The sequence below is a fragment of the Varanus komodoensis genome, unplaced genomic scaffold, assembly GCF_004798865.1.
Source record: "Varanus komodoensis strain SLA01 unplaced genomic scaffold, ASM479886v1 scaffold2, whole genome shotgun sequence".
In the NCBI taxonomy this organism is placed as follows: Eukaryota; Metazoa; Chordata; class Lepidosauria; order Squamata; family Varanidae; genus Varanus; species Varanus komodoensis.
Window position 1 is genome coordinate 17347415 of NW_025335568.1, and position 26275 is coordinate 17373689.

General features: G+C 41.5%; 1 protein-coding gene across 2 annotated transcripts in view; it reads right to left on the reverse strand.

Annotated features, from left to right (window-relative positions):
• Positions 1 to 26275, reverse strand: part of UNC5C (unc-5 netrin receptor C) — a 357053-nt gene that overhangs the window by 119709 nt on the left and 211069 nt on the right. For both annotated transcript variants that reach the window (XM_044428611.1, XM_044428610.1), the window contains exons 2-3: positions 25665 to 25886; positions 2922 to 3065 (exon numbers count right to left, since the gene is read on the reverse strand). In XM_044428611.1, coding sequence (XP_044284546.1) covers positions 2922 to 3065; positions 25665 to 25886 — 366 coding nt within the window. The remainder of the gene's footprint in view (positions 1 to 2921; positions 3066 to 25664; positions 25887 to 26275) is intronic.

The window sequence follows — 26275 nt, forward strand, 5'->3', positions numbered from 1 at the left end:
TCACAAATAGAAAACAATGTAACAATAAGTCAATAGAATCAGAAATGATTGTCATGAAGTAATAGATGGGCCCTGGAACCAGCCATGATTACGATTTAAAAGCATCTCTCTGTCTTATGGTATTTTCAATGAATTCTTCTAATTGCTTCTATAATGTTTCACAGAAGAATTGTATGTCCCAATAAAAGCTTTTTTTTCTTTTTTCCTGCTGAATTCATTCATTTTACTAGAAGAAAAATTCTCTTTGACTAAAATGTCAGGCTAAATGCCAGGCTGATAGCCAGCTTCTTGTGAGCATTCCCCAAAAGCTGTTTGTTTCATTTTTCCCAAAGACAAAGAAAACCCAACTCTGAGTGATGTGTCTTCTTTCCATTGTAAGTTAAGGTAAACTCATTTCATACACATGATAGTGGGATGAGAATCTTCAGTGCAAATACTGCATTAGAAAAGCAGTCTTCTCTTTGAAAATTAATGAAAATTAAATATTTGGATTATAAGGAGGGTATCTGTGTTTCTAGGAACTGCTCGCCTTGAGTTGTGTCAGGAGTGGGGGAGAAGTATAGATGTGACAGGAGAAGAAAGAATTTAATATTAATATGAGTGTCAATGAAGTAAAGAGGGGTTGTTGAAATCTTTTCTTCTCTCATTAAGGTACAATAGGCCACATTCATTCCTTATTCAGACTAGCGAAAACAGTGCAACGAAATGGTTACACAGGTCTAATCTGCCATCATTGACCTGCATTCATCTTGTCAGAAAATATATTTGACTAGAATAATGGTGTGTTTGACTCCATATAATTCTTTGGATTAGGGGCTATTACTTGTAGGCCTTACAGAACTGACAGAATAATAGATCTACCTGATGCAACTCTTAGCTTCAAGTATCTGTCAAGGGAAACAAATATTACAGGTTGATTGGTGAATTTGGAAAACACTGTTCTTTTTAATTTCACCTACTATTTTGAAAGAAATAGATTCACAATGGAAAATTGAATGGGATACTTGGAACACAATGGAATACTTTAAAAAATAGACTACTGTGAATCTTTGTAAGGCACATTCAGTAAGGCATTAAAGCTGTAATGGGTGCTTTCCAGATATGAACAGAAATATTGCTTGTAGGGAAACATGGATCACTGTGCAACATGCTCTCCTCAGCTTTGAACCCTCATCCTCAGAGGATCTTATCCCCTTGGCGCACCAAAGTTGACAGCTTAGTAAGAGGATTCAATCAGGGACAGGCATCATGGCCACCCCTTCTCTCCAGGACTTTGTTCCCCAGAAAGATCTCAGGCATTGGCTCTTTGTGATCAGAGAATATGACTTACCATCTTCAGACTACAGACCATGGCTAGTCCTTCATAGCTGAAGCTTCCAGCTGTGCAAACAAGCCAGCCCCTTTAGAAGACTGTTCCTCAGCCAGTACTATGGCATAGACAACCAGTTTAAAGCAGCTAAGCTCCTGCATAATTTATTTATTTATTTATTTATTAAAACATTTTTATGCCGCCCCATTCGCCGAAGCCTCGGGGCGGCTTACAACATAGATAAAACAAGTTAAAATCCATATAAAATAATCTTAATTAAAACACACATTATAAAATAAGCCGCCCTGGCCAGATAAAATTCAATTGTATTTAGCATTTAAAATGTTGCTTAAATAAAAAGGTCTTAGCCTGGCGCCGAAAAACAAATAACGACGGCGCCAGGCGGACCTCTCTGGGGAGCGCATTCCATAACTTAGGCGCCACCACTGAGAAAGCCCTTCTCCGAGTAGCCACCCTCCTAATTTCTCTCACGGAGGGCTCCCGGAGAAGGGCCTCTCCCGCCGATCTCAGGGGGCGACTGGGCAAATATGGATGTAAGCGCTCCTTCAGGTAACCAGGACCCAAGCCGTTTAGGTCAGGTTTGATCTGCTTCTGGCTAGAGTAACACAGAGGGAACCCCATATGGCCACCAGCCTTAGAGCTTGCCAAGGTGCTGATCTCTTCCCGTCTTGCTTTCCTGAGAAATGTCACCTAACCTGACCCTGGCTAAAGAACTGACCCACACAGAACCTGGCAACTCAGGCTACATCACAAGCATCAACAGAACTTATGGCTTGAGATGGCACTCAACTTATACTGGGTGAATAATTGCATTGCTGTTTTAATCACTGGTCTTTGCCAATGGGGATTTTCCCTCAGATTGCTCTTCAAAATTAGCCTTTTTTGTGATGGCTTTGGTTTGCTCCCATAATATTCATTCTCAATTGAAGTAAAGTCTAAATATACATAATATTATATCCCCTGACAGTAAAAAAAAGTAATTCTTATTACTTTGAACATTTGATAGAATAGTAATAAAAGCAAATATTGCTGTGGCAACAATGCTATCCTTTATCCAGAAGCAGCAGAAGTATGGCTTCTATTACTTCAGCAGCCATAATCTGTTTGATTCTACAACAAAAGTCCAGATAGTTTCTCCTGTCTTCATTCAAACTGGATAGCCTCTGAAGAATGCACAGGAGAGAAGAAGCTTAACTGGGTAGTAAAAGGGATAAAATGGTTTAAAATGAAATTTGTAATAAATAAATAAATAAATAAATGTGGAACAATCAAACCTTTTTCATCCATTCATATCTTCCAGGAGGTCAAAACTTTAATCACCAGTAGCTCTCTCCATGACGCTGAATTATTATCTCTTTAATTTTTGCATAACATTATCATGGGCATTATTATGAGCATCTCACAAAAAGGTAAGTCCTTGCACCAAGAAAAACAGAAGTACTGATACTTTAGTGTTATGTTTCTGAGTAGAATTCCAGCTCACAGCCTCCAGAAAAGGCAATGTCATGCCATTTGTCTTAGGTAGTGTGCAGCAAAGTTCCATGATCCAATCCAGAGAGACTCACACAGATATAAGAAAGGAAATACTTACATGCAATGCGAACATAAGCCTTCCTGCTCTTGGTGGTACCTGCCGAGCTCCAGGCAACACACTGACACCAGTAATCTTCAGGTCCAAAGAGTTCTTCAACTTGCTGACGTGAAATCTCAATGCTTACTTCTCGAACAATCAGTCCTACCAAAATACAATAGTATCCCCAAATTTATATCAGAAGTTGGGAAAAAAGATACTGTGAATTGTGACAGCAGTGGACATACAACTCATTGACATAATCAGGGCAAAGAGAAAGGTGCATATTATGTTTCTCTTTCAAGCATATGTAGCTGTTTTAGAATTTGCGGTTATCAGAATTTATTAGCTTTCAAACTCAGAGCTGTTTTAGGCACTCAAAATAGGCAAAGAAAGTACAAAAGTCTTTTCCCAAACTTCCAGATTTCACCCAAACTGGACACTTCATGTTCCAGTTAAGCAATGTATATTATCCAGGCAGGAGGATATAATGTGTATCTTCTACCTTGATCAGCCACCTATTGAAGTTCCTTGTATTTGCTTTACTTTAGGAAAATAACAATAGGAAGAAGTTTTAGAATCTCAGGGACTGCACATATGCATCCATACCACTAAAAGAGCCCAGATAATTAACAGTGTAATGAATCAATCAGCTAGATTCAGCTAGAACCAGCTCTCTGGTCCAGTCATTCTTGCACTGTCACCTCTCAACCCGTTCTCCAGTTCTATGAGCTCTTGCTTCTCATTTCTTTTAGGACTCCAGCCTTTAAGTTTCCTTTTTTCTCTGTCTTTCTTTTCCATTTCTCTTTGCCTTTGACTTATTTCTTCTAAGGGCACAATCCTATGCATGCTGAGATACAAAAAAAAAAAAAAAAAAAGGCCACAGTTCCCAGTATGTCTCAGCCAGCCAACTGCAACCAAGTGGGAGACAGTTTCTTGTTCATTTCTGAAGACTAAGTTTGTTCTTTAGCTAAAACTTCGTCTAGCATTGATCTTCTATTGAACCTTATAATCTCCTGCTCACCCAAGGAGAACTTTTTTTACTCTAAAGTATTCGGCTGAATCCAGTGTTGGTCCTAAATGAACTTAAGGGCCTTAATTAGACTAACATTGAACAGAACCCATAATATTTTGGTTAAGACTGAGTGACACCGATAAACACACATGTGATCTCCAGCTATCCTAAAATCAAACTAAATGCAATAATGGAGACCACTTCTCCCATGTTCTTTTCAACAGGTGCCCCTTCAAAGCAGGGCCCTTGTGTGGGGATTCACATTAATGATAAAAATGCCATATCTAAAACTTAGCAGGATGAAATACTATTCCAGGAATCTGTACTGAGCTTTCTTTTCTTTAAGATTGCTAGGCAATGTAAATAAAAATATCTGCCTGTTAGTACACAGTTTGACCTTCATCTAATTAAATGGCTATATATGTAGCCCTGTTCACACTTCAGATCTGGGAAATGCAGTGCATGTGTGAGAGATGGACTGTGGCAGCCCAGCCTCGATTTTTGCTTTGGAGAGCAAACTGGAGTCCTATCTGCAAAGCTCTTTACAGTCTTCATGCTGCATGAAGGTCATATCGACAATGCAGATGTCCCCAAATGTATATTTGTGTCCTGAAAACAAAACCAGGAAGGCTCTTTACTTTTGCTTTCAGTACCACAGAAGTTCCAGCAATTAATTACCATTTTTATACAGCTGTATACTGCCACTTATGTTGTAAATGTATGCCAATTCAATTAAAAATAACAACCCAAAACCTCAATGTTATAACAACAGAGGAACTGAAGCATATAAATACAACCTCTAGTATCTGGTGGGAGGGACACTGCAATGAGATGCACTCTTCCTGCAGTGGGTTCTGTTGAATGCTGTTAAAAAAACATTATCCTTGACATCTTGCCCATTGAATTGTGAACTACTTTGGGGAAAACACATAATAGCATTTCACCTTGAAATTAAAAGATTCAAAGTATAGCTCTTGTGGTTCAAAGGACTGAACACAGGAAAAAGAAAAGGCATACCTATTCGGAAAAGCTGCAAAAACAAATATCTATGTCTTTCTTTCCTTTCAAGAGCAATTTTGATTCCAGGAAGAGGTGGGGAGATCTGGTTATTGTGCTGGGTATTCAGGAATTTGGTTAGGTTTTGAACTGCATTTTTTCCATGTTACAGTTTTTTACCTGCTTTCACAGAAGCAGCTTTGAAAAGTAGCCTTTGAAGGATTGCTGAGCTGTGCTTCCATTCAGTGAAATGAATTACAATAGTCGGAGTTTTCTCTGCTGAAATCACGGGTGGGCAACTTGTGGCCCTCCAGAGGTGCGGGCTACTATTTCCAACAGCCCTAGCCAACACAGTTAATGATGAGGGAGGATAGGAGTTTGAGGGCAGAACACCTGGAAGGCCACAAATTACCCACTCATGGCTCCCACCATAGGCTTGGCTTATGATCAAGATGTGTTTGCTATACATACTGGATATCTAGTTATGCTAGCCTTAGAGCAGCATTTTGCTGCAGAAATATTAGTTTAGGAAGTCAAAGAAACTTCTTGTCAGATCAAATGATAAAGATAGCTGTATAGTTTCAAGAATAGGAAATGGGATATTTTTCAGTCTTGCACCAAGTCAGGTAAACCAAACCTTATCAGCCTCTGCTAATACACTTGAAGTCCCTAATAGGACAACACTTCCTAGGTGTGCTGAAGGAAATCAGATTTGTTAAGCCATTTGTGGTGGCAAAGAATTTATTATGGGCATATGGTGCAATCTTGAAGACCATACGGAATGCCTGCAATTTTTCTTTGAGATCATCCGGTGCATGTCACATTGGAAATGATAGCTGTTGGAGCAGAATGCCTGTGCAGTTTCTGAACATTTACTATTACTTGATGCAGGAAGAAGCGAAAGTGCATTAATGCCATAGTAGTGGAAGGTACTTTTTTGAAAGACTTGGAACTACTTCACACGTAGACTCAACTACAGTTAAAAGATTAGAAGCAAGGCAGTGATGCATTCTTCCAAGGATGGAGCTGGCTCTGAGCAACCCTGGTCAAATTGCGACCTTGGTGCTGGGGGAGGCAGCATTAACACACACCGCCACTGTGTTGCCACCATGCACAACTTTCCTTTCCTTCATTAAAAAAAGGAAATAACCCTGGTGGTAGTAGTGGAGACAGCAGCAACTCTAGCTCCTCCTCCTAATCTGGTACTTCATTTAAATGTGTTCTGTTTAAAATTAAGCTTGGAGCAATGAAGAGCAGGCTTTATGGCCCTCCTGTGCTCACATGGGCTGTGTCCCTCCAAGGTGACACCCAATTGATTACAGTTGCTGCACTTGTCCAGTTGGCCACCACTTTTTGCTACCACAGGTTGACCAGGCCAAAAGAGGGAGCAGGGAGAAGGAGCTACCACTGCCAGTTCAAGGGGTCATTTGGGGGCCTCCCAGACTCTGGGTTCTTGGAGATGTGCCCAATGGTTTGGATCTAGCTGCTCTTTTTGCTTCTCTGTTTTGGAATAAGTATCCTTTCTGACCAAACTTAACTTTGGTGTTCACTATATTGGTTTGGATTTAGAGAACCACAAGCATAAGAAGGTTCGTGGAAGATGTCAAGGTAGAAGATGGCTGTTTTAAGAGTACGTCCATCCAGGCCCTACACAAAATAGCTTTCATCTTCTTCCCCTACATGCACTGGACAATTAGTCCCAGTTTATATATTCAGTTTCCTCTTTAGGAAACTAGCTAACCAGCTGAAATCAGGACTGAATCTAGATGAAGGGATCAGATGCCTAAATACACCTCATCTTTAGGATGCCAGCTTGACTTAAGTTTTATGATACAACCACAGTTTTCATCTGGGGAGTCAAATGAGAGGTGGTTTTGTACTGCCCTTTCCACCTCCCAAATTTCCAAGCATATGCCTATTGCTTGGAAACATTGATATGTTTGACCATCTCCCTAGGGGTACATGCTAAATGACTATATCATAAACAATGAAATGGGCCTGTTAGGAATGGGCCATGAAACTGAGCAGTCCTTGCATACCAGGAGATCACTAGGATGAAAGCAAATATATATATAAAAATGAGTTAATTGTTTCAGCTAGTTTCTGGCAGATGAGAATCACCATCCCTCATCCAGTTACACACAAAATCCACAACTGAGTAACTGCCAGTAACCTCTGAGAAAAATCTGGGAAATTGCAAATTTGCATACATTAATATATTTGCATAAATTCAAACACCAGCGCTCAGAAGCATGTGCTTTCCATTTAAAGTTATGTCATAACAAACCTAATTGTAGGTGAATAATTGCAGGAGGTTTCAGGGACCCAGAATGTTCACTAAGTGCTGCACAAGCACTGTAGAAAATCAGTAATAAAACATTGGTAACAAAATGTGCCCTCCATTACAGACCTGCTTTTGCTGTTTTCCATGGTGACCAGCACAACACCACAAAATCCTGGGCCAGAGGAACTCATTCGTGGATCTCAAGAACTTCTACTTTTCATAAGTAGAAATACAACAGAGAACTTTCTTGCCTTAGCAAAAGACCGGAACTGAGTGCATGCCAAGGGCTCAAAGGGGAGTACCTGAGCGTTTGCAGCAGGTACAACTGGGAACAAGTCTTTTCTGCAACCCCGGAAAGCTGCTGCCAATCAGTGTAGACAATACTGATTTAGATGGATCAGTCCTCTGCCTCAGTGTAATGCAGCTTCCCTAGGTTACACCACATTTGTTGCTAAAGACTAACTTGATGACTCATGTCGCACTCTATATGTACAGCTCTATGAATTTTTAAAATATAGCATGCTAAAAGGAGACATTAGAGTGTTCTTTTAAACAAGAAGGATGGATTCCAGAAGCCACATCCCAGGGGCAGGCTGGTAAATTGCAAAATGTGTTGAGGTGACTTGTACTTCCACACCCCTCCAGCTCTGCACAGGATGCCCCATAATCCTCTGAGTTCAGAGGGTTGCAGGCATTCTCAGAGGACTGTACCTTATATAGACCATCTTTATCATGACATACCATAGGCATCATTAAAGGACTCTCAGAGTTCATATATGCACCACTGGGATACTCTCAGAGTTCGAATATACACCACTGGGATTTTTTAAAAGATGTGTTGAGCAGAAAGAGCTGTGTCTGTTAATAGCTTCTCAGTTCACCTGCTATGTGTCCTCAACATTGCTAGATTTATAAAGCTATACTTATACAAAACTGCCCTTACATAAGAGCTGCCATTATGATTAGGGAGCCTGCCTGTTCAAGGACGGTTTTGCAGACCTTTTAGATCAAATCCATCGAAGAGGTGGATTGGGCCCGTAGGCATATGGGGGCACAATTGTCCCGCTTTCCCTTTCATACATTCAGGAAATATGAAGAGTGCTTCAGGACAAAGGCTTGAAAGCACAAGATGTAATGCTACTGCTGAAGTTAAGGTCTGCTCATCAAAGCAATTGCATTGGTTGAAAATTTATTGCATATTAATTTGCTTTTCAGTATGTAATTGTGCAGGTTTAATACCAGATTTGTTTGTTTTTGATGTTGGATTTCCCTGGAATCCTGGGGAAAGAAAGCAAATTTTAACTTGTAAAAATGAAACAAAATACATACATACATAAATACATAAATGGCTTTTTGTATGATGTGGACCTCTATGCATTACTAGTGGAACGTTTACATGAACACATCTGATATTGGTAGAGAAAGTGCATGCATGTGGAGGCCTGGTGGGTAGTATTCATGTTAACTTGCGACTCACTGACCTGCTCAGTCATGATAAACTACCACGGACTATTTTTTCTGTAGCACTTCTGTGCTGCATACCAGCTACCAGTTTGCAAATACAAGTCCATACAGGAAGGGGAATGCTACAGCTTGTGTCATGTGAACTTGGTCATGGCGAGTTGTTGGTATGTTTAACAAACAAACCCATGGTCTGTTTTAAGGTTGTGGGTAGTTTGTTATGCACATCAACCATCTGCACTCATCACGTTGACCGGATGCAACAAACCATGGTACACCCCTGCCACAGTGTAATATGCAGATTGGTGGAGTGTGTGTCCCATGCTGGCTTGTTGTTGTGTGTGAACAGGCCCACTGAGTATACATTGGTGGTTGGATCCTATTCCATTAGCTGGATTGTATCCAGTGATGGATGGAGATTCTGCCCTGTCCTCCTTCCTGCAACAGCTCCTTTATCCCTCTAAACATGCTACAAAGAGTCAGAAGAAAGGGGGGAACTGTGGTGGAGGGGGAGACCCTCAAAGAGAAGGGGCAGATGATCTGCCACAAGCAGAAGAGCCTGTAGGTCCTGTATACCAACTTTACATGCATGCATGCATACATACTACATACACTGAATCCCCCAAAATATTTTTTTGGGGAGATGGCTACGATCGCAGTTGCATTTCTCCAGGGAAGACGTGCGTGATCATGGGCGTGCTCCTGCAGGAAAGACGGGTGCAATCTCGGCCGCTCCCCCTCCCCCACAACCAGCAAGATTGCAGCCATCTCCCCACCCCCCCGAGTGAGGAGATGGCTGCGATCGTGCTTGGGGGGGGGGGAGACGACCAAGATCGTGCCCATCTCTCCCTCCCCCAGCACGCCCTGTTTGTGCCTGTCTCTCCCTCCCCCAGCATGCCTCATTCGCACCCATCTCTCCATCCCCCAGCGAGCCATTTGCACCCATCTCTTCCTCCCCCAGTGGGCCCACGATCGCGCCCGTCTCTCCCCCACACTCCCCAGCGTGCCAGGATGACGGGCGTGTGTAGGGATGACAGGTGCGATCTCGGTTGTGCCGGGGGAGCGGGGAGATGGCTGTGCTTGTGCTCGGGTGGGGGGGGGGGGGAGATGGCCATGATCTTTGTTGTTGTCACTTTGCTTCACATTGTTCTGATTTAAAAAATGATTACAGAACGGATTAACCTTATTTACATTGAACCTTATGGGGAAATTTAACTTGGCTCATGACCAATTTGGGTCATGACCAGAGTCCTGGAACAGATTAAGTTCGTGAGCCAAGGTACCACTGTACACTTGTTTTGGCTTGATTTTTACCTCTGTGTTATCTCTTCCCAGGGCTCACAGTCCTATTTTGGCTCCCTGCACCTCTTTCCTAATTTCCCACCTTAAATTATGCTACTGCTTTCCATGCTTCCCCCACCACACCAAATCATTTCGTAATTCAGCGTTTTAATGTGAAATATAAAACTTGCATGACTTTTGGAGACCACTGCATGATTAACTTTGCTTTTTTAAAATTAATTTCCCTTTTTCAGCTGTGCCTTCTTTTTTTCAAGATAGTGGCAAAAGTGATGAAAGAACTGTTCCTCATTCTTCTGTGACCTTGTTCAGATGATGACTTCTGGGAAACTGTGGGAATTGCACTGCACACACTTTTCCGCAGCTTCATGCAAGAAGCCATCCTGTGCCAATTCTGCTCTGCTCTATTTCCAGAAGTACAATATAATAGCAGCAACCATCTAAGCAGTCCACCACCTTTTAAATAGGCACAGTAGGTCAAAACTGTCTCTGGGATTTATCTGAAAAACCTGCGCTTTCCACCACAATGGTTCTTGTGACGAAGCACTATCCAACTGGCGAAGATCATCGCACAACCTGCGTAGCTGCTTAAAAAAAAATGAGCGTAAGAGTTTTTATTAGTGAGTATGCTTCCTAGTGGTGAAAGCCAGAGATAGAAATGGAGAGTAAGGCAACATATACATGCAGAAGTGACTTGAACATAAAAAGGATGTCACCTGAGTTAATATTTCTCAAGCTCAGAATACTGAAATATCTACCATGTTGCAAAGAAAGTGCATTTCTCAGATGGTTTATTTTGCTCTGATGGTACTTTTATTGCTTCTCTCTCTATACCTTGAACACCACCATCTCAAGTGTCAGGGTAGTATAGTCTTTAAGTCCTTAATTTGGGTGTCAAATGTGCTGGAAATTCTTGTTCCAGTGCTCACACATTCCCTATTCAAGGAGCTCTGGGGATCACTTCTCAGGAACCAGTTGACTGCACTCAAGACTTAGGAGCACAGGAAAACTGTGGGAGGGTGTTTTTCCTCCCTGCTTTATATGGGGTATTCTCTTTTTCTTTGGACCATTCAAATAAAGGCGTTTTTGTTTGTTTTATCCCACCCTCTTGTGTATGTGTATTGGACTTTGGGGACCAAAACAGATGGGGGACAGAGCTTACCTGCAAAGTGCCATGGTCCTGGTCTGAACAGGGGGCTGCATGTACTCGGAAGTAAATAAACCAATCACACACAGAGGAGCATGCATGTAATTAGAGGAATATTTAATTTTGCCCCTGTATGTGTTTTCACTGGGTCCGTATTTTAGGTGAGCACCTGTATCACTTGGCCCTGGCTCTCATCCACGTACTGGCCCGTGCGTCCCTCCCGCTCCCTCATCCCACTTGCTCGGTCCTCCACACTCATCCCACAGCAGCCTTATATAATGGACAGTGGCATTTCTTGTACAGTATCCAAACAGCTTGCATGCACAAATGCCTCCCACCAACTCAGGGGCAGCCTTGCAAGCTGAAACTGGAATACCAAGATCAAGCGGTTAGAATAGTCAGCACACTTTTTTTCTGAAGCTATAAGGCGACTAAACATAAGGGGATGGCGGGAATAGGCTGACTCTTCTTAACATCCAAAACATGTATATATCCTGAAGAGTTAATCCTAGTCTGGGGATGGGGGAAACATGTTTACTGGCTTCCAGGAAAAGGACCTCATGCAGCCATCAAAAATTTCTGCTCAAGTACTTCAAAGCACATCCTCTGCAGTGTTTGTTACTCAAAAATTAATAAATAGGTTGGACACAAATAGGCTCCAGATGTAAGAAGAAAGAGAGATGTTGCTCAGAGAAAAAACAAACACTGTCTGCATCTAAACAGAAAGCTGATGAATCTGTTTAGGCATCTGTCCCATACACATTGCAGTATCAAATGGGATCCTGAAGATGCTCCTTGGAAATAAATAATGTAGCTTAGAAATGGGTGGATATGCAGTATCAGGGCCAAGTGAAACAATCTGTGAATGCTCACAGCAGAGCTATGCATGACTGGTTTGGTTACTTGGGTGTAAATGCATGCAGTTTTGCACAGGAGCATTCCAATTCAGAAGGGGCACCTAGGCTTCCCTCTGCCCATTTTGGACCCTAATTGCCTGTGAGATTTTTTTTTAAAGATTATAATGGGGATGGGTTTTTTGTTTTGTTTTTGCTTTTTAACCCCTCTGCCAAGAGTGTTGTGGAATTTCAGGACCAAAACTGGAGGAATACATTCCCCTCCCAAATTGCCACAATCCCCATCTAAATTGGGGTCATGTGCAGTTACACTCAAGGTGCCCTCATGTACATGCACAGTGAAGTCACTAAGCCTTTCTTTATATGTTCACTGATGTGGCTCCCTGAGCTAACAGCCCAAACTAGGAACACCCTGGTTCAGATTGAGCCTCCGCCATGTCATGAATTCATTAAGGCTGTAATTCTATATACATTTACTTTGGAACAAGTCCCACTGATAGGGACTGCATGTGGCACAGTGGTTTAAACCGCTGTGCTGCTGGGCTGGTTGATCGAAAGGTTGCTGGTTTGAATCTGCACAATGGGGTGAGTTCCCGTTGCTCCATCCCAGCTCCTGCCAACCTTGCAGTTCGAAAGCATGCAAATGCAAGTAGATAAAAAGGTACCACTTCGGTGGGCAGGTAACAGTGTTCTGTGCACTTCGGTGTTTAGTCATGCCGGCCATATGACCACGGAGACTTTCTGCAGACAAACGCTGGCCCCCTCGGCTAGGAAACGGAGATAAGCACCACCCCCTAGAGTCAGGCATGACTGGACTTAATGTCAAGGGGAAACCTTTACCTTAACCTTTACCTTTAAGTCCCACTGAGCTTAAAGGACTGCAGTGTAAGTGGCTTTAGGCAAGCCATTATCGGTTTGCCTCATCCTTCCAGCAGCAATGAGTTTAAGAATGCTGACCTACTGTGCAAGTTGCCTGCAAGATGACAAAGAATACATGCAAAACCTTTTGAGCATTCCATAAGTATGTGGCGCAGGCCTCCTGAGGCCCTTTTCAAAGCTCAAGTATACCATATTGTTTCTAAAGGGACAAGGTTTTGGGATGGGTTGCCTAAATCTTGCACAGGCATAGCCATGGTGTGAACAGAGGAACTGAGCCAGACAATTGATCCATCCAATTCAATACCATCAACGGGGCCTGTGGCTCTCCAGGGCCTTACACAGGATCTCTTCAACCCTACTTGGACAGGTTGCAGATTGAACCCGGGACCTTACACATGCCATGCCATGGCAGTTGCTCACCACTAAGCTAAGGTCTTTCTGCATTAATTAGGGGGTTAATTAACCATGGTTATGAATTTGGTGCTTGAAGCAAATCATCACTTGTTCCCTGCATGATAGTGGTAGTGGTGGTGGTGGTGGTGATGATGATGATGATGCAATCCTATGTTAGAAGTAGGTCCCATTAAGTTCAATGGTAAGTATGCATACATTGCAAATAAATGGTCATTTTCTGCCCATTAACGCTGCACAATTTTTTTCTGCTTGAAGCTATGCTTGGCTGGGAATTATTAAAGTTTCTGTCCAACTCACTGGGTTGGGAAAGGCTGGGCAAAACTATTTTATTGATGGTTGTTGATAACTTTAATTATAGTTCAAGAGCTCGTTTTCCATGAACTGCTTTGTCACCCAGCTTTAGGAAAGGGTTTGGTTTAATTTCAATTACCAAAAATGAGGAGTGAAGTCAATGTCCTAGACACTTGCAGTAAATCTGTATTTACTTTGACGGAAGAACAACCATTTTTATCAGGGCTTCTTCCCTAGCAAGCAGCTGTGCACAGGATGGCAGAGTCAGACAGCAGAGCTGTCCAGTTACACTGGGGTTAAAATCATTCCTAAAACAACTAAATGCTCTGGTTTATAAGCATAAATACATTTGTGACAAGCTGTCTGTGCCGCTCACTGCTTTCTGTCATTCAGTGTCACATCTGGGGATCCCTCAGCAATGCTTTGAAGGACTGGCACGGGTGAAGAGGAGGCTGGGGAGGAAAGGTCCACACAGAAAAATACAGCACAGAGTGTTGGTGCTGGTTATCCCTGCACTTGACAGAAAGCCCAGGGTGGCTTCATCTTTCCTTTATGGATAAAAGGCATATGCAAATGCCAGAGAATAGAAGGCAGACCCAGAGACAAGCCAAGAAAAGAAACAAGCCTCTTGGAAAAAATAAATCTGCCAGAGACGAATGTTCTGCGTAAACTTTACAAAGAAAATTGGAGCACTCTCCTCTTCCTGGTTCAGTTGAGTTACATGATCATTCCTAATGATCCAGCCCAAAGCACCATGATGATACTTCCCCTGTTCCCAGCTAAGTGTTTGTGCAAAATGGAAGCACTTTGGGGCAGTTTAGAGCTGGTGGATTTCACTGTGAGGAAAGGAAGCACAATGGCTTTTTAGGACTTGCTAGAAGAGAAACTCCCTTTGAGGAAAACAACAACAGCAGCAGCAGCAGCAGCAACCCTGGTTACAACCATGTTGCACAATGCAGTTCCACCTTGCTAGGCCAAATGAATTAAAATAAATAGGAAGCTGACAATCAAAGGTGGCTTGTTTCAATCCTTATTTATCCATACTAGGTAGGTTTGGAAATAGTGCCCTTATTCCCATGATCTTGATAGTGTGTTCAGTGAACGATGGAGGCATTACAGGAATAAGTACAATCAGCAAAGTGACACAAGGGGTCACTAGGGAGCTTTGCTGAATGCTTGTCTTTGGTTTTGCCTGGTTCATGATTTGAGGAACAGCAGGATAAGGGGTAGAAAGCTGGTCACTTAAAAGGAAGGAAGGAAGGAAGGAAGGAAGGAAGGAAGGAAGGAAGGAAGGAAGGAAGGAAGGAAGGAAAGCAGCCAATCTCAAAAGTTTATTTCCTCAGCTCTTCTGGGGGGTACTGTCAAGTAAAGTGACTTTCTGCAGACAAGCTTTAGGTGTTTAACATCTGCTTCATCATTTTAAAAGCACAGATAGGCCTCTCAGAGACCAAAGGTCATTCATACACCTTATGATCTATTCAAAGGAAAGGCATGTGTTGTCAACACAACAGGGTGTGAAAAAGTAGTGCTGACATTTCTTATCTCACCTGGACATGTGGCATAAAATGTTATATCTGTGCCTGTATGCCTCATGAAATCCCTACTAACTTTATTGGGGTAGCGTAAAACCCAGCTTTGTCTTAGGAAGCATCAATAACCCTGTTGGTTACTTATAGGAAAATCTATATAGAAGTCCATAGGAATAATGCACTTTCAATCCTCCTTGCAGATTGCAGTCATGGTGGGTCAGTGGAAGTCTTGATTGAGTTATTCAGCCTTGTTTTTCATTTATCATTGTGACGACCCAGTTTCTTCCAGGCCTGTAAAACCCACAGTGAGCCTTGTGGTGGCTGAGCAGGCCTGCAGCTGGCCAAATCTGAGTTGTGTGACCTTTTGCATGTACAGATAGCTCAAAACTGATTCTGTCCCTTAAAAAAAGAAAAGGAAAACCAGCCTGGATTTTCTTCTGTCCAAAGGCAAGGTTCTGGAGAGTAGCTTTGCTAGTGACTTACAGCAAGAACAATGAAGAGTGGATTCTTTATAGCGAAATAAGATTCTTTCTTGGTTGTTTTTCTCAAATTTAACACTTTCTCTGATTAAGGGGATCCTTTACTAAGTGGCCAATACTGATCTTTTTGTCAGCCATCGAACAGCTGAATTAGAAATCAGTTGCTTGCTTTTCAGCAGCTTGTATACAGCTGTAGAGTGAGGTATGGACATCTGAATCAGGGATGGGGAACCTGTTGGCATTTCAGCATCTGTACGCAGAACCCAGTGGGGAGAATTGGTCCTCCTGAATGCTGCACTGACAGTGCAGGCAATACTGCCTCAGTGCTCATCCCCATGCTTCTTGAGGAACCCAAGAAGCTCCAGTCTGCATCAGAAGAGCATATCCTGCAGTTCCTCCCCACAGCAGCATTGACCCAGTCTTCAGGAGAGGCAATGCTGGCAAGAGCAGCAGTTGTGTCTCAGATGGCTGGGACTTTTCTACACAGGCACAGTGGCTTTCCTACTGCCAGCATAACTTAAGACCTGACTTCACTTGGTCTGAGGAGTGTGAACAGGAGACAAGGCCCCTGAAGGCTAGAGTAGCTATTGTCCTGGCTAGGAACATGCATCCTCAGCCCAGAGTAGATGAAATCTGCCTTATCCTGGGCAGGGAAGAAGAGAATAATAGAGCAAGCCTGACAGCCTCTTTCCCATTCTTCTTCCTCCCATGCATCTGCATCTGAGTCTTTAAACTTTGGGTGGAATGCATGAATTTGGTGCATGCTTATGAAAATACAGTTTTCCCCAACTGAAAATGTGCAGTTTTTCCTGGATTGGGGCGGGTAAGTGGGGGATGTGTGCTCATGGATAAGGTGAACAGAGCATGAAGAAGGGGTTTGGATAAAGTCAACACATTCAAACATTGCATGTTCACCCATCCCAAGTGATCCACTGCACAATTCTGTGACCAGTAGCATTGATTCTAGATTTCCTGTTTTCTAGTCTTGTACAAATCGAGGGCAGCTTATTGGCATACAGGCAAAGAGGTCTGCCTAGCGCCGTCATTTGTTTTTTGGTGCCAGGTTAAGACCTTTTTATTCCAGCGGTATTTTAATAAGTTTTAATATTGTCTTTTCTATGTTTTTAATTGCAGCCAGTGTGCGTTGGGAATTTTATTATTTATGTTATATTTTACATTGTAAGCCGTCCTGAGGCTTTTTTGCGAATAGGACTGCATATAAATATTTTAAATAACTAAATAAGGCAAATCATGGGGATTCTAACTGTGGCCTTCTATATGGCTGCACAGTCAGAATTTTGGCCAATAAAGTGCACACACGTCAAGCAGTATTACACCAAGACTGCTGGATAATGCGTTCTAGGAATTGTAATGCACTGGGATTGTCTGATGTATCACCATCACCATCACCATCATGATGTCTGACTGGGGAATGGTAGTTTCTGCCATACTTCTGGTTCCAAAATACAAAACTGGGAGCTCTGCAGATATTTTCTTAGCAAACAGAATTCAAAACAGCTGACATCCTGGAGTTATTGTAACAAACACCTAATGTCAGAAGCTTTAAAAGCTTTAGTGTAAGGCAACTGTTCCATTTAAGGTGTTTTATGTGAAAATGCAAAACTGGAAGTTTTCTCTTTTAAATACAACTGCAATGTTCTTGCTAGCTGGTGCTTATTTTTCATCCACAGAGGGCTCAGTGGTACATGCATGCGTGTGTGCTTATTTTAAGTTGATTCAGAAACTGTAACATGCTTTTTAATGATGGAGCTTATAAGCCTCTCCATTCTCTAGAAGCCAGCAGGAATGATGTGAAGAAATCAGAGGAGAAGCCAGGGAGACACTTAAAATGACAGCAATCTAAATGTCAAGTATGATAAAGGAAAAATTGCATGGACATATTTTATATCGAGCAGGAAAAGCTGCATTCCATATTTTATGGCTATGATGTTACTGGAGGATGATAGCACTGTTGTGAAATATAGCTATCTAGTGACAAGACAAATGGAGGATATATTCTGAACCATGAATACAGCAAGTGTTTTTGGACATCTTTGTCCAGCTGTTGGCGTTATTGCTCATGCAGCACCTCTCCTATTAAGTTTCTTCTCTGCTTAGCTAGCAGATGTGTTTAAGGTTCTTGACCAAGAAGTTTACATTTGTTACTGCCCTGACAGTGATGAGTTTAACCTTGGCTCATTTAAAAAATAGAATATACCCACTGATGCACTTATCTGATCATCTCATAACTGTAGAATCTCTTATCACACTCAGCACAACTCTATTTCTCACAGACTATTTTGTATATTCAGCATATGTGCTTAAGACCTGCCAGTTTAGTTTGGCCATTCGGTTTGGTCTGGCCATGACTCTAAAGAAATGCTATTTTTGGAGCTTTCAACAAGTTTGGTGTCTTTAGCCATCCAACATTGCAGAATGCGAAAACTGATGATCTGTCTGCTTATCCAGGCAATGTAGGCATACTCTTTGAAAAATCAATTTTCAGAATTTGAACTAACCATAGAATTAGATGACTACCAGGCTGATTGCACCATATTATCGTTCTACTACTCCAGTGTACCGTTGCAAGTCATGATCCTTTTATAGCAGAGGTGGTCAACTTGTGACTAGAGCTGTGAAGGTCAGGCCAGAATCAGCTCTCTCGCCCTTGCCAGACTTCTTTCCCAAGCTTGGTCCTGGCTAGGAAGCAAGGTTGGCTGAGATCAAGTCCTCAAATGTCCAGGAACACTAGCGGCCCCTCTGTGAAAAGTACATGAGACCCACAAGTCACATGTGCAAAAGCAGAACACCTTTGCATAGTGGACAGGCAGGCAGTGTGTGTGCAGTGTGTACAGTTGGGCTCTTAACATCAGCTGGAAAGATGTTCCAGGTACTGACATTCTTAAGCAGAGTAAGGTCTTTGTTGCTCAGGCTTATTTCTACTGTGCAGGATACCTGGATGAAATTTTGTTTAACAGGATTCTCAAAGTTTTATTAGTTAAAAATAGACTCTGTTTCAAGTAGTGCCATGATATAGTGAATAACGTGCTTTAGGTGATACTAGGAAGGAATCGATGATTGACTGGTGTGGCATTTTTTTAAAAGTGCCCTTTACAGGGAGGTGAACTGTGTGGGCTTCGCTTCAAGCAGCAAAATATTTTGGGCTAACACTGCTGTCAGAGAGAAAGTAGTCTGAAGTGGTACAAGTATCACCACTATGCAAATCCAAGATGATGATGTAATCAGAGAAGCTGTCAGACAGAAGAGAAGAAGCTGGCACAAAATATTTGTTATGCTTATGGGCCACAATTGTCTTCACCATGTAGTGACCCTATGAATGAATGCCTTACAAAATGTCCTGTTTTTGACAGCCCCTGTAAACTCAATGCTGCAGCTTCCTTTATGGAGTTGATTCATCTCATATTTGGCCTTCCTCTTCTTCTATTTTTGACTATCCGTAGCATGATTGTAACTAAATATATACCACTGAAATTAAAGAAAGAAAAGAAAAAGGTTGAAGTGAAGCCTATTCAAGCTGCCAGTAGAAAATGAACAGGCAGGAAGGATAATTTGTCAATTTTTCCCCATGAGAAAATGAATAGAAACTATGCCTCCGTAAGCCATCATTAAAACTGCAACAGCTGCTAAATTGAGAGCTGCCAGCTCTCAGTTCCATTGGAAAACATGGCTGAGATACTTTTGAATATGGTTGAGGAAGTATACTCTAAAAGGAAGCATAAAAATGTTTTAATAAATAAATAAATAAATAAAATACTCCAGCTTTTGACTGGCCAAGAAACCAAGGACCCACAGAAGGATGCATGCCTTCTCAGAAAGATACTCATGACTACGGGAGGACCAGTCTAACCCCATCCAACAAACAGAGATGGAGCAGTTGCAAGGAGGGAATTCCTTCCTCCCTAACAGAGAGAACATGCAGCTCCAGGTAGCAGTAGCTTGAGAGTGCAGAACTGAGAGGGGGCATACAATAGCTCCCCACACTGATTAGGAGATAGAAGGCCAGCAGAAGCCTTGCAGGAAAAGCTCCATGAACCTGCAAAGCATATTTGGCTCTGTCCATCATTCAGAGATGCTGCTCCAACACTAACATTCCTCTTTGTTCCTGTTGCTTTTACTTTTGAAGTGCATATTGTGCATTTGTATTCTGACCCCATAGGCACAGATGGACCAATCTTTCAATAACTGTATGGAACTTGAAGAACTTTAGGTACTTTATTGAACAGTGAAATCTTACAGGACTATTTAAAAACTTGCCAACCAATTCAATTGCCCCTCTTACTAGCAGTATATTTCAACTGGATGTTAATTGTCTGGAAGATTCATGCATTGACTGACTTCAGATATCATGTTTTTGTGAACTGTCCAGAGAACTTGAGCTATTGAGTAGTATAAACATGTAATAAATACATAAAACAAAATTTAAAACACCATAATGTCACACTGATCCTGATAAATCCCATGGAAAGCCATCTAGTCTTCATTCATATATTCAGAAAGACTTCAGCTGTCTTTTTTACAAAAGTTTTACAAAGCTTATATTAATAATAACTTTCCATGCATAATCAGCTCGTAGGTAGAAGAGTCTGTTTAAATAATTGAGCCTCCAAGGACCTATCTTTCTAGTTACTCTCAATGGGAATTGGGATAACTACCCCCACTCACTACTTCTTTCTTGCATCTTTAGTTCAAGAGTAAAATATATGCTTGGTTCCTGTATTTACCAATGGGAAAAAAAATATTCTCTCTGTTTGTTTCATCCACACACTTACAAAGATACACTAGCTCCTGCTCCAATTTCATTTCGCTTTGCCCTTCCAGCACTTCCGAGTTCATGAACGTGTAATCCTTTGCAGCCCTTAAAGGCTTTCTTTCCTCACTTCTTATCTCTTTACCTTTTACAATCCCAGATAAGTTGCTGTGCCAAGTATGTTCAACATTATGCCTTTATTTCACATTCCTGGTCCTTCGTCCCTGTAATCTCTGACTAACACCTGCCTTTTAGGAGGGAACGCATGAACAGACTTTGCCACTCCATGTGTGCATTTTCCTACTTGCTTGTGTTGTTGTTGTCACTGCTTACTATCTAAAGGCTTAGAAGAAAATCTGGTTTTAAGATGGCATTTCAGAAACATCTTAAGAGGAGCTTTGCTCCTTGTTACTGGAATGTTGGGGCAGCTATACCAAAAGGAAGAAGAAATGTGGACTTTATCTTCCTTCACTATTGAACAACTAATCCAAGGCTAGATGGCTGCATACAAGCCCTGTTTATTAAGAATTTAAGCATCATTGAGAAAAATAAACAGCATCCACAAGCACCCTTAAATGCTGCATAATCTTAATTTATCGCCTGGCTTTCTAAAGTGCCACAACCAAAAAGACTGCAATGCACAATGCTATTCTGTTGAGTTATATTACATGGGGGAAACTACTTGGATTTAGATAGAGTAGAGGGATTTTTACATTTATTAATAACTGGAATCATTAATATTGCTATTTGAATGCTACTGTGCAGAAATAAGGAAAATAAAATAAAAAGTACATTTAAAGGAAAGACTGTGAGCTCACATTTAGTGATATTTTTGCCTGAATACTTTAATAATCCATATAACTCATTTAAGCAGATGGGGGAGGTACTGATTATGTCCTTGGGACTAAAAACTGTGCTTTAAAATTTTTGGAATGAGCATGAGATGTTATTTCTTGCTTATGTAGCACTTTTACCTGAAATGTCAAGAATTTCCATTGAGATGAGAATGCAAGGAGGAGGTGAACAGATGATGGGGTCCAACTTCAAACTGGGTACACTGTACTATGTAACAGTACAACTCATTTCCATAACTCAGCATCAGTTCCAGCTTTGATGCAAGAATTCTCACTGGGAGGTTTATCCATGTAGAAACAAAAAGGGGCTTAAAAACAAATAAATCACAGGGAAAGCTTTTTTGGACTCGAGTCCAGTTCAATAGATGAATGCAAATATCCATATAGTATTCAGTTAGGTGTGTCGATCAAGTTCGTTATTTTGCCGAAGACAGACAATTAATTCTCTGCTCATTACTTTGCAATTTATCCTCTCTAATGACAATGGTTGTTCACAAGAAAACTTCATTCTCTGTCTCAGTCAGAAGTATCTGTGGATTATGGGAGAAATCTGTTACCTCCAGGAAGTACCCATGTTACCCTGGCACTTCCCCTCCCAGTCCTGGAAAAGTGGCTTCCCAGAGCTGAATGTTATGTAATAGAAGAAAGAAAGTTCTGAAGCCCATCACAGGGATCCCTGTGGGACCTCAAAGACACGTCTAGTTTAGTTCTTTCTGCGCCAGATACAAAGCAGAGGAAGAAGAGTCCAAATTCAAAGTCGCAGCTCTGTCACTGGAGAAAGCTTTTGTGGTTGGAGATAGGACCCCTAATTATCCTGTAGCCACCCAGACTCTGACGGTAGTTTCCACTGGAGATGGCTGATTGTGTTATCTGAATCCTGTAGCGGAGTTATTGAGTGGTATGATTGGTTTCCATAGAACCACAGAGAAAAATGACAGTCTGTTGTATGGTTTCCATGCTTCACCATGGCTTACTCAATGGTCTGATACTAGAAATGAGGTTTCCATGTGCTACCACAGAATCCAGTGGAAAGAGTGGCAATTGCAGGAGCCACTCTAGTTATTCAGCCTCTATACGCAGACCAATGAGGAAGAGGCAGGCAACTCAGGCAGGAATGGTGCACTGTGGGATTGAATTTCAGCAGCTGGGATATGTGCTACCACTGGGAAGATTAAGGCAGGGCAGTGGAAACCATGCTATCATATGGCTGCTTTATCCAGGTAAGAAACCACATGACATGGAAATGAACTGATATGGTTTAGTATTCAAGGATAGGCTGGACATCCACATGGTGGGCATGTCATGAGCGGAGCCGGCTGGTGCCGGAGGTCAGACTAGATGGCCCGGGAGACCCCTTCTGACTTGCTCTGTTTCTATGTATTCTGGGTGAAAGCAACCTCTGCCTGGCAGCCATAGGATTGTGGTCTAACAGAATTATGATTTATGCAAGAGTAGAAGCAAGAGAAAATTAATTGCCCCACAGCCTTCTAAAGTTGTGCCCCACCTATGGAGCAGCCTCCCAAAAGCAGTTCGACTGGCACCCTTGCTACAATCTTTTCATTGACAGGTAAAAACAGTTTTATTCTCTAGGCATTTTAATAATTGATTTTATTGTGATAATTTTAACTTGTTTGTTGGTTAATCTGTAAAGTTTTAATTATTGCCCTCAGCTGTGTACTGTCTTTTATTCATTGTATTTTAAATGTTGCTTTTATTGTTAGTATATGTTTTATCTGTTGTGATCTGCTTAGAGGGTTGTTGGGCTGATTAGTGGAAATTAAGTCAACAAATAAAAACAAGCACTCAAAAAAAACAGGTCACTTTGACCTGGCATCTAAAGCCAATAAAAGATAGCTTGTATCCTCGCCCCACTACTTGCTCTCATTTGAATAACTAAGATGATGTTATATTGCAGCTATTCAAATTACTTCTTATGAACCTGCTCAGCCTAACAGAAGTATTAAATTCTTCCACCAATTCAACTTCAGAAGTGATCCAAATTCAACTGTAAAAGTGCCCCCTCACCACTTCCTTATTCACAAATGGTACATACTTCTGCAGTGTTAAAAGTGCATGCTTTTGGATTCCGTACAAACAAATGAGCTGAAACAAATAAAACCTAATCAGAAGAGACTCCCAAAGCAGTAGTACGGGTGGCTTTATTTTTTCCTGAGTAATTAGACCAAGCGGTATTGCAGTCCCCATGTGGAACATACCTCCTTGCTTGGTAGGTAGGGATATTTTGTCAGTTAGACAGAACTAAGCCACACTTTTCTAGCTTGTAAGTGACTCAGTGTACTGAATACTAATCTTTCAAAAAAAGAAGAATCCCATCATTGACCCAAATATGTTTATGGCTCATGGGTTATTTTCTAATCATCTTGTTATATTTTACCATAATATTAAATGACACCAATGAAGTCAATAAGAGCCCAGAATTCTGTGTGGTTGTTATGAAAAGAAGTTGTGTGCAAATGACTTCTTGAAATTGTCCACTCTGTTTGTGGAAAGAAACTGGGTGAGTGGTGGAGGGACAATTTAATCAACTTTTTCACAGTTAGGGCTCACCAAGGGTTGTAGTGCAGCTCCTTCCTTTTTTTCTTCAAATTTTTTAATGTAGCAGCAGCATCTTGTGTTGGCACCTTGGTCCTCATTTTGCATTGTCCACAATACCCCATACTTAGCATTGTTCTCAGACATTCATGGGTTGTGTGAAGAGAGAGGAGAGGAGGCAAATCTGATCAAAAATGGATAACAAGGTTGTGGAAATTCTGAAACGTGGCCTTTTATTTCTAGTGGTTTAAGAAAAGAAAAACTTCAGAACTCTTCTGACAAAAAAAGTCTTCTGAGAAATTCTGGCTCGGGCTCAAGTAGTTATGCTTTAAGGGTCACACCTTTTCCAGTTTATGCCAAAAGTTAAATTGCTGAGAACAGGTGGTAGCTATGTCTTCTTCCTAATGCAGGTGAAGACATGGAGTCTCCTCAGCCAGTCACAAGAACCCATGGAAATTCATCCAAAATTTCTTCTCCATTGAATTTCTTTTCAAAAGTCAATTCCTGTTCTATTGAACGGAGTAACGATTGTCAACACCAATGAGGAAGACATTTTCGGCATAGCACTAATTATAATATGCATAAATTTTCACCATCAGTGCACATGCATCATGTCTGTCTTCCATCACGAAATGTACACTTGAGCCAAACCTTTATAGCACTTTGTGTGTGCATAGATTATGATTTGAATGGATTTTAAAAGGACTTAACAACTTGATACATTTGTGGAGCTTTAAGCTATCAATGGCTGCTCATCATGATGCATAGATGCTACCTCCAGTAGGAGAGATGTTAGGTTGATATACACCAGATTCTTGGTGATATGAGCAGAAGGGTCCTAGATTGTACTCATGTCCTACCTGTGGTTTTCTGCAGGTGCTGGTGGCCACTGTGTGAACAGAATGCTGGACTCAGTGAACCCTGGGCCTGATCCAGCATGGCTCTTCTTTGTGCTGGTCTCTGCCCTGACCAAAACATGTGTCAGCAGTACTTGTGCAGTGACTTCACTAATTTGATGATTTGTATAACAGAACAATTACATGCATGGATTGTGTGATTGGAATCAAAATGCACACAGATTGGGCCCATGGAAGGGTGGGCTCCTTCCACAATCACAACCCAGTGCTCCATGTATGCAGGCTGATAAAAACCCGTGTTTTACATAATAGGATGCTGTATCTGTTTTGTGTGTGATGCCTGCACATCTGCGCATAATTTAGTCCCACAGACAACAAAAATTAGGTCCTGAAATGGTCTGCATTCTGGATCTGATCTTTGTTGCTCCTCAGTTTTTCTTCAATGCCAATATTTCCTGTACATCATGACATCAACCGAGTCTCACAGATTTCAAGGACTTGCCTGCTGATTGTCTTCATTAGCAATTTAAGATCAAGTGAAACTCTGGAGACTCCAATCTGCAGCTCTTTAGTCTACTTTTCATAACACTAACGCTTATTTTTCATGAACACTGCTATTAAAACCAGAATGCTGCATATACTTTTCCACACAGATTTGGTTCCACTGGCCATATTTAGCATGGTAATGTCTGGAAGGGAAGTGCAAGAAACAACTGATGAATGTGGGACCAATTTCTATTTGGAAAGGAACAATGAGGTTGCTCTCCGCTGGTATCCAAATCATGTAACATTGCATTCAAAACAATTAAAATATAAGGCGATTGAGCTAGAACACGGTAACTATATGGATAGGCACTGAAGCATTTGAAGAACGTATTGACTGCAAATCCTATGCGGAAAAACAAACGCCTTCTTCCATTGCCCCTGTCACATTAAAATGTTTGGATGAATTATCCCAGCAGAAATAATATCTTTCGTTTTTCATTTAGCAGTAGTGCAATCTGAGATGCCCCAATAAAATGATTTTTAAATAATCTATTCAACAGAGCTATTAGTTCATTACCACCACACAGTAACAACTCACCAGATGTCTCATCAACTCTTTCATCTACCACATGGTCTTTCTGGTGAACCCATTCACTGTTGCATTTAAAATATATCTGGGTAGCAGGGCTAGCTTTACAGAAAAGGTTCACAGGCTTGTTCTTTACGATGTAGGCTTCTTCAGGCTCAATGAGGAAGTGTGGAAGGGGCTCTGGCGGATCGGAAGGGAAGGTTTCTGGGAGCTCATGAAAAAAATCATCATCTGCAAGAAAGAAATAGAAGGAATGCATCACCAAACTGTTTCCATTGTAACTGGATTTATTCAGAATGCTAGCGTTTAAAGTATCCTTTACCAGAGAATAAATACTGTAAAAACACATGCTTAGCACGTTCTTAGAAGATAAATGAGAGGCACTGTGGTGTGGTGGTTAGGGTGTTGGACAGGGAACCTGGGCTCTACTCCCCGCTTGACCAATGTGGCTACTGGTTGACTTTGGGCTAGTTATTCTCAGCCTAGATTACCAGACTGGGTTTTTATCAGGGTAAGAAGGGTAGTGAGGAGAACCATGTAAACAAGCTTGAGTTCCTTTCAAGAGGAAAAAAGGGTGGGATATAAATGCAAGGTAATGATAAAAATATTTTATAAGGTTT